Raw genomic sequence first — 8235 nt, 5'->3', positions numbered from 1 at the left:
GAAAGTGTACACTCTACATGCTTTTATTACAAGACTACCGAGCATACGAGGGAAATCCATCATCCGGTAATTACATCTAAAGCACATATATTTGAAAAAAAAAAAAAAAGAAAAATTGTTTCATTAAATTATATGATTAAACCATGACCAAATAGAAAATTTATATAATAAAGCCAGGAAAAAAGTTGTAAAATATAGTTTACAATAATTATTCACATTCAAGGCTGTACATCAATACATACAACAACGTGGCCCCAAACATGAATTCAATCCAAATAATTCATATATTAGAATTTAAATAACACAGACTGAACTAGAGGCCGACAATAGCCAGCAAATAACCTTATATAAGAATAAAAATACAAAAGTGTATATCCTAGTATCATTGCATTATCTGTTTTCATAAGTATTTTTAATTTTTCCTTTGCCTGTACATCACAGTTACAGCTACAGACCAGGTAGAGAATATTACACATGTTCTAACTGACTGCCACCAACCTGAATGACAGCAATAGACTATTGATTCATCCTACTGTACGTGGCTATGGAACAGCCGCAGCAGCTCTAAATACTGTAACAGTGTTTAATTTGTGCATGTCCAATCACACTATGGTCATAATGGAGGCTTTCACCTGCACAGTGACCCATTTGCAGTCATTAACCCAGATGATTAAACTAGGGTGGACTACATGGGGAGGGGAAGTTTTGCCATTTGTAAAAACTTCTGTACAGTTTGGATTCTTCAAATGGAAGAAATGAATTACAGGGAAATTTCAGGTACTTATATTGGCTAATTCATTTGCTCACCACTGCAAAAGTGCTTTTGACAGAAACAGCTTCCTTCGTAGGCCACTTTTCCACACTCTGACTTAATACCCTGAAGTGTGAGGCCAGAAGCCAGTTATCTTCAGAGGTTTTGAGAGTGGTCCCTGCCCTTGTCATATGTTCTACCCAAGAAGTGCTACACCCACTGGCATCACCATCAGTTTATGTTGGGTTTTGCATTAAAGCAAATGGAAAAAGTGTATGGCCGCATCTTCACCATACTCAGAGTTGCTGTGGCCACGCAAGAATCAGCTAAGAACACCCTGGGTCTATAGAACAGTGGGGAGAAGTCTTGAGGCAGAGAAGGGCAGGAAACTGATTTCTGCACATCTCCAGCCCTAAGCTCTGACAGTCAAGTAACACTGAGTATGGTGCCCAGAAAATCTCTGTTGCATGTTTCCAAATTGAACCAGCAGGCACCACCCAACACATACAAAGATACTATCCAATTTGGATGGGCACTATAGCTATCTGCAGCACTGCAGCACACAAGGAGGTTTACATAAGCATCAGCTGGGATACCCATCCTTGGCAATGAAAAAGCCTGGCCACTGTGCTGTCCTGAACCAAGACCTGAGGTGTGGAACAAGAACATTCACAACTGTACTTTTGGTAAAACCCAATCATCTGTGTGGCTTCTTTTCCAAGAAGAGCTGTTATTCTTCTTTGCTAATGATTCCCAAATGGCCCAAATGCATTTCTGAGTCTATAAACTTAATTATGAATTACCCATTAGGCATGTGGCAAGGTCAGTTCAACACTTTATCTCTGCTGACTGTGTAGAAGCAGATTCAGTACCATCGTGGACACAAAGTACAAGATTCTGAAAACCTCACGGAGCACTTGGAAGCCTTAGCAGCAGAGATGAAAAGAAGTAACATGCAGGAGCAGATTCTTGCAATGAGAATGAAGAAACTGGCTTTTGGAAAAAAACCTGTCACAAAGGAATCTGCAGTAATGACATTTTAGCATTAAAACAAAGCAGTCATAGTCAAACTTTCTTGGGAACACACAGCTTAGCAAGAATTGATGTATTCAAAATCTGTAGGACACAAGGAAGGTTTGTAACTGGAACGCAGAGCCTCTAAACATCAGACCAAGGAAGAATAGCTGTGAAATGAACAAACTCTTTTACCCAAAAATACCACTTCAGGTATGTGAGGAAGGGGTAAAATCAGAATAAAAATCAAAGACTTATAAGTATATTGACCACAGCATTATTTAAATAGCAAAAACAAAACACAAAGCAAACACAAAAACCATCCGAATGTTTTACAACAAGGAAACAATTGGATAACTTATAAATTTACAACCATTTGAATCCACAATTATCAGAAACATGCTTTTGAAGAACTACTCATGGCATGGAGAAATGCTTAAGAGAAAATGTCAAGTGAAAAAGCTGGATATAGAATGATAAATGTATGTGTTCCCAGTTTGGTTTAAAAAGCAAACAAGGACTGCTTATCAGTGGTAGAGCACTTGCTTAGCACTCCTGAACCTCATAATTCAATTCCCAGCCCTGGAACAAAAAAAAGTATGGGAGAACAGGATCTACATCAAAACGCTCACAGTGGTCTCTGAATGACGGGCCTTCCTTTATTCTTTTGCTTTCAGAAAACATAAACTTCTTTAAAGAAAGCACACAATTACGGCCCCCTTGCTGGCACTGGAAGTCTGTGCCACACAACTGTCTGCAAGGTTACTTCAAGCATGAATCACAAACACTAGGGTGGCCCAAAGAGGGCTGCAGCAGGTACAGTTTCTATCAGTTTCAGCCTAACACAAGCCATCTTTCTCAAAGTGGTTTTTACTGCATCTATGGGTTTTAGCTCAGGATGACAGCTGAGCCATGATGCCACTCCCTGGAGTGGAGAGACTCAGCTCTACACGGGGAGCCCACTGCCCAGCTGGAGCACAGAAAAACAGGTGGGAATGACTCATCCAAGCTAAGTTTCATCCGTGATGCCGAGAGAAGTCAGGGCGCAGTGGGCTGTGAGATACAGTCCACTGTACCTAGGTAGGAGAAGCCAGAGAACATCCTTCAACTTTCTTTCCATCCTTGCCATTCTTGGACACATGATTTCTAGAGGTACTACTAGGGCATCTCTTCCTCTCCTTACATACATCCTGCATTTACATTTACTGTCACTGTTACACACACACACACACACACACACACACACACACACACACACACTGTTGTACAAACTGACACCCACATCCTGTCCTACAAAGTAAGGCACCTGCATACAGGGTGACAGCTCTACGGAGGACTGGAAAAAATGAAGTGATTTAAGCCAAGGAAAGAAAAGAATGTGCATGGTTCGTTAAAGAAAAAAAAAATCAAGAAAAAGGGGGCAGTAAGGACAAAGGTGACCTGGGAAGAGCTTGGCTGTTGTAGCATAGGGCAGTCATGGTGGCCACCCACTACTAGCTCAGCTGAACCCTAAATTTGGAGGTTAGGGTGGTGCTTGGTAAAGTCCAGGAGGTAGTGTTGCTCTCCAGGGAAGGAAGCAACAAAGGACTCTCCCATATACAGCCAGTCATGTGGTCTAATCAAGCCAAGCCTCAGTCCTCTGGTCCCTGTAGTTAAGTGCCCTCAGAGATGCCTTTCCCTGTGTCTGAATGCAGGGCAGGTGTGACAGGCAGGAAGCCACTCTTACGTGTACAAATGGAGGATACAGGGCACTCTGAGGGCTAAATAGCCACAAGGTGTAAGCAGGAACAGGACCCCAAGGAGGAAATAGCCAAGTGTACTTAGCTAACACAGGCTCTTCAAAAACCAAGAGAAAAGAATGCCCACTTTCACTCTCAGGCTGATAGCATACTAGACAGTACCTGCTCCCTGGGTTATACGGGCAAGTGAGGTCCTGCTCCTTGGACACCTGAAGCTCTTATCACACAATTTAGCTGAGTCTAAATAAAATCTCTGTACCCATCCAGCACCCCTGCCACAGCATGATGGCTGGCTTTTCATCTACACTCCACCCCAGCTTAAAAGAATCACTCTTATTGTTAAAGGTTTGAGAATAGAATCTTCCCCTCTCAGTTTAGATGGCCTGGACCACAGGTGGTCACTGCAGACAGAACTGGGGTAACTTCTGTTATGGATATTTAGAGGTGCCTTTGTGAAAGTTAATAGAAATGGCAAAATTGTTGCTAACTTTGGGACATGGGAGTCTGAGGTGTTGCTGTGAGCAGACTATGACGGGAGATCCTACTTTTAACCACTAGACACCAAGGACCAAGTCTCAGGGACATCTTAAGTCAAAGAGAGGCACAGCCAAGTCCCTCAGAAGCACTCTGCAAGAAATGCCAAAATACCCCAAGCCATCTGTATTATAGAACAAAGCACTGTCAGTTTAGCATCAAAGAAGTTTCCCAATACTGGATATGTCAGCATAGGCAGGCTCAGATTAAGAGGGCTGTTCCTGTGAGCAAGACAGTGATAACATTCTTTCCAGGCAAGGCCCACACTTTATGGGAGTAGGTGACCAGGCAACATGGGAAGGCTTTTAGATTTTCAACAGAGTTGTAAAAATGGAGCTAGCTGAGAAGTGTTTACCTACTGCATCCCAGGTGAGGCTAGGAGGGATAATGGGGCACACCTTAGGGTTTTCTCAGTGCCTGCCTCATAGGGCATGTGGTCTACACACTTAAACCTGTGCAGAAACTCCCAAGAGGGCCTGCTGCCCCACTTCTCTACATGGAAGCAGGAGCCCAGGCTGGATTCTCCATAGTACCTCCAGCCTTGTCCAGGTTCAGGACAGAATTCTGTATCTGATAATAATCTAGTTGGTATTACCTAGGTGCTGATATAACAGCAACCCTCCTGGACAGGTGCTTGGCTTGGTGTCTAGTTCACCGGATAAACTTCTAGGAAGTGGAACGCTAGAGCAGAGCCCAGTAAGGGCACCTGTAACTACAACAGCCTTCATTCTTCTCACCGTATAACCTGCCTACTGTAAGGCAGGAACCACAGAAATAATGTCACCAGAAACACACCTGACCAAATTTCTAGGGCCATACGAGGGATTCAAGGAAGGGAGAGCATACACAAGCTAACAGCCTTGTCCCCACAGCAAGCTGGTGACTACCCCAGGAGAGGAGTGAAGGGGCTCCTGGTGAAGGATTCTGCAACAACTGGGGTAGGCCAGATACACCCAGTCCCTCAGTCACAGCAGGAGCTGTGTGTATCAGGCGGGGAAGGGCAGAGGCAGACATGCAGTTCCTGTGGGTGCTAGGAGGGGCTGGTGATGCCAAATCTGGCCACTGGTCTGGGCAGAAGCTGGACTACCGTGCAAGGAGCTGGGTCTCCATGGCCACAGCAGTGCAAGGAAGCCACCACAGAGCACAGAGAGCAAGCAAAGCGACCCTGAATTCCTGTTTGTTGGCGATTTGTTTTGTTCTTTGTGTGGTTGGGTTCTTTTTTCTTCTTTTCTTTTAAATAAAAAAGCTGCAAGGTTTCTGCCATCTATGTTCTCCTCGAGATGGCTGGCAGGTGGTCTGGAAGTGTCCTGGGTGGCGGCCGAGCCGCGCTGGGGCAGGTATCCTGGCAGCGATAGGCAGCCCGGCCGCAGGCCGCGTCACTGCACAGCAGCATCTGGATTGCTCTGGTACTGCTGCCTCCAAACCTCCTGGATCTTTCTGCACCACTTGTGAGCATTCCCGCTTGGATCCATCAGGTAATACGTCCTGTTAGGCTGCAAAACAGAGCATCTGATGTCCTTCAGGGAGTCCCGTCCCCACCCAGCCTGTTATGCTGTCGATGTTGCCAGCACCTTTTTAAAGCCTGTGGGCACAGTGAGCTTCTTCATTCTACAAGTGCAGAACTTAATTAAGTATGTGGGCAGGTGACCTATCAAAACTAAAATCAAGCAGAGTATATCTCCTGGCCCAATTCAGGCCTAAGTTGTTCATATAGGCCTGTCTCTAAGACTCAAGATGCTGACCTGACCCTAGAGGGATACTCCCAACAGAGATGTAGAAGCCTGTGAGGAGACACAATCAGGCACCTTATAGGGATAGACTCACCGTGTGGACAAAGAAAGTTTTAAAATTCTTGGCTTCTGGTCGGAGCTCTTGTGACCATGGAATTTCACCTTTCAAGACCTTGTTGACAGGATCAACATAATATAAATGTGGCCCTTCTGTGAGTAATAATTGTCGTCGTCTTGCAAATAAACCCTGGTATAAATAAAATAAATAAGCTGATCAAGACATAGATGAGACTAACTGGTAAGTAGCTCAGGACATAGTGACTGCCAGCCACCTTTCCATTGACTTGAGACATTTCCTCCTCAACCTGGAACCTAGGTCCAACATAATATATCAGGGAAAATCATAAGAATAGGTCTCTGCTGCTTAGCTTACAATATGCCTTCCAATGGCTAGCTTGTAGTGTCCTGATCACTCAGCTTTTCTAAGGCACAGAATCCTGCCCTTGGTAGGCCAGGCCTCAGTCCATCTTCATGGAGATTCTCACTTCTATAGTATACACAGCCAGGAAGGGGATTCAGGAGGCTCCTGTTGGCAAAGTCTTGATATATTCTGCACTAACTGTTGCCTAGAAAACGTAATAAACAACAACCCCTGTAACTTTCAAATCTTCTAATGAAAGATTACTTGCTGGGCTCTAAGAAATAATCTGTTCTCTTCAATGTGACAGAAACCTTAGCCTTGTGCAACCGTGCCCTGTGGCCAGAGCATAAGGCTGGTTTTCCACAGGACTGGACTGCTTCCCTAAGAGTCTGAGTGTTTTATAATATCTAGAGATGATCTCCAAAGATCATCCCAAGATGAAAAGTGCCATGTCAAACAATTCCTGGCAAGACCCCACGGTGAAGAACTGACCTGAGACAGAAGCAGTAGGAAGTCACAGGATGAAGAGGTTCAGGGAACCTACTCACCTTTCGCTTATCCACTGGGCCCATTTTTAATATTAGATTATTTTCTACAAACTGGTGCCTAAAAAAGAAAGAAAGAAGAATGATCCAGCAGTTCTCTAAACTCTACACTTTGAGAAATACCCACAGGGCCTCTGTAGACTTTATATCCATCAAATCCTGTCTCCGACCCCACCCCAAAGATGCAGCTTCTTTTCAGGTCCAGGAGATACCCCAGATACAGTGATGCAATGTCTAAGATTTTATCTGTACATATGGGCCATAATCTATTCCCGAGATCATCTTCTAGCTGGAGATACCTGCATAGTAGAGGAAGTTAGGAGATAGTGTCACAGAAACAAGCTAACACATACCACCACCACCACCACCACCACCACCACCACCACCACCACCACCACCACCATCTCATCAACATCACCACCATCACCATCATGTCAAAAAAGCTGCAGTGAGGCTGAGTGGGCTGGCAATAACTTTAATCCCAGAACTCAGGACACAAAGGCGAGCAGGAGTTTAAAGTTATCCTGCCTACATATCAAGTTCTAGGCCAGCCTGGAACACTGCTTCAGAAAACAAAAAGGGCCAAAACAAAACATGCTAGGTGAAAAAACTTTCAGAGGTTTGGATCCACTGCAAATCAATATTAGAATCTGCAAATTACTTTTCAAGCCAGGACACCTAAGAGTGCCTAGAATCCAAAGTTATATAGAATCCTGAATCCTTAAAAGATAGCTTCAGATGTGCCTAATCTTACTTATATGCCAAGGCTTAATATGCAACTTTGAATTCATACATAGCAAATGTGGCTCTCCTAAAACAGGCAAACTCTGTCATCAATGCCAAAGAGATGAAGACACAGAGGCTAAGGAGTTCATGCTTCACCCATGGTCAACTACATAATGGCAATGCAACACAGAACTCCAAAGCCTGGCTCTCCTCTCTGCTATCCACACAGACCCCAAGACAACTCTCTAAGGACCTGGGCCTGAGGCTCAAGCACAGCCTCACTGTTTCAATCTAGTATCCTATATAGCTGAGAGTGGCCCCTGGAACAAAGCAGCAACAAATCTGTTTCAAATATCAGCAATCTAGCCTTCAGGCCTCATGTTATTTTATTTTGCTTTTGAAAGGTTTATCCACTCTTTGCATGAGTGTTTTGTCTGCACATGTGTATGTACATGATGTATGTGCTCAGTGCCAATGAAGCCAGAGAGGCATCAGACTGCCTGGAATTAGTGGATGGTTGTGAGCCACTGTTTGCTGAAAAATGAACCTGTTCTGCAAGAACAGCCAGTGCTCTTAGTCATTGGGCCATCTCTACAGCACAGGCCTCATGAACTATATCCTCTAACACTGAAGGAATGTTACCGTCATTATTAGCATTATTCTCTCTGGACTGTAACTACCAACACATAGTCCAGAAAACGTCAACACATGCTTTCACCTTTATTGCTTTGCTTTGCCTAGAACCTTCACAGACTTGGCCGGCCTCAATCTTCTT

General features: G+C 44.2%; 1 protein-coding gene across 1 annotated transcript in view; it reads right to left on the bottom strand.

Moving 5' to 3' along the window:
- Positions 1 to 131: 131 nt before the first annotated feature.
- The window catches only part of Pdpk1 (3-phosphoinositide dependent protein kinase 1), a 63650-nt gene continuing 55546 nt past the window's right edge, over positions 132 to 8235 (bottom strand). The window contains exons 12-14 of the mRNA XM_028760827.1: positions 6738 to 6795; positions 5863 to 6015; positions 132 to 5531 (exon numbers count right to left, since the gene is read on the bottom strand). Of these exons, the coding sequence (XP_028616660.1) occupies positions 5415 to 5531; positions 5863 to 6015; positions 6738 to 6795 (328 nt within the window). The 3' untranslated portion in view covers positions 132 to 5414. The remainder of the gene's footprint in view (positions 5532 to 5862; positions 6016 to 6737; positions 6796 to 8235) is intronic.

The sequence above is a fragment of the Grammomys surdaster genome, unplaced genomic scaffold (genome assembly GCF_004785775.1).
Source record: "Grammomys surdaster isolate TR1022 unplaced genomic scaffold, NIH_TR_1.0 126612, whole genome shotgun sequence".
Classification (NCBI taxonomy): Eukaryota; Metazoa; Chordata; class Mammalia; order Rodentia; family Muridae; genus Grammomys; species Grammomys surdaster.
The sequence above is the reverse complement of the archived record's forward strand: the minus strand, read 5'-3'. Positions and strand labels throughout refer to the sequence as shown.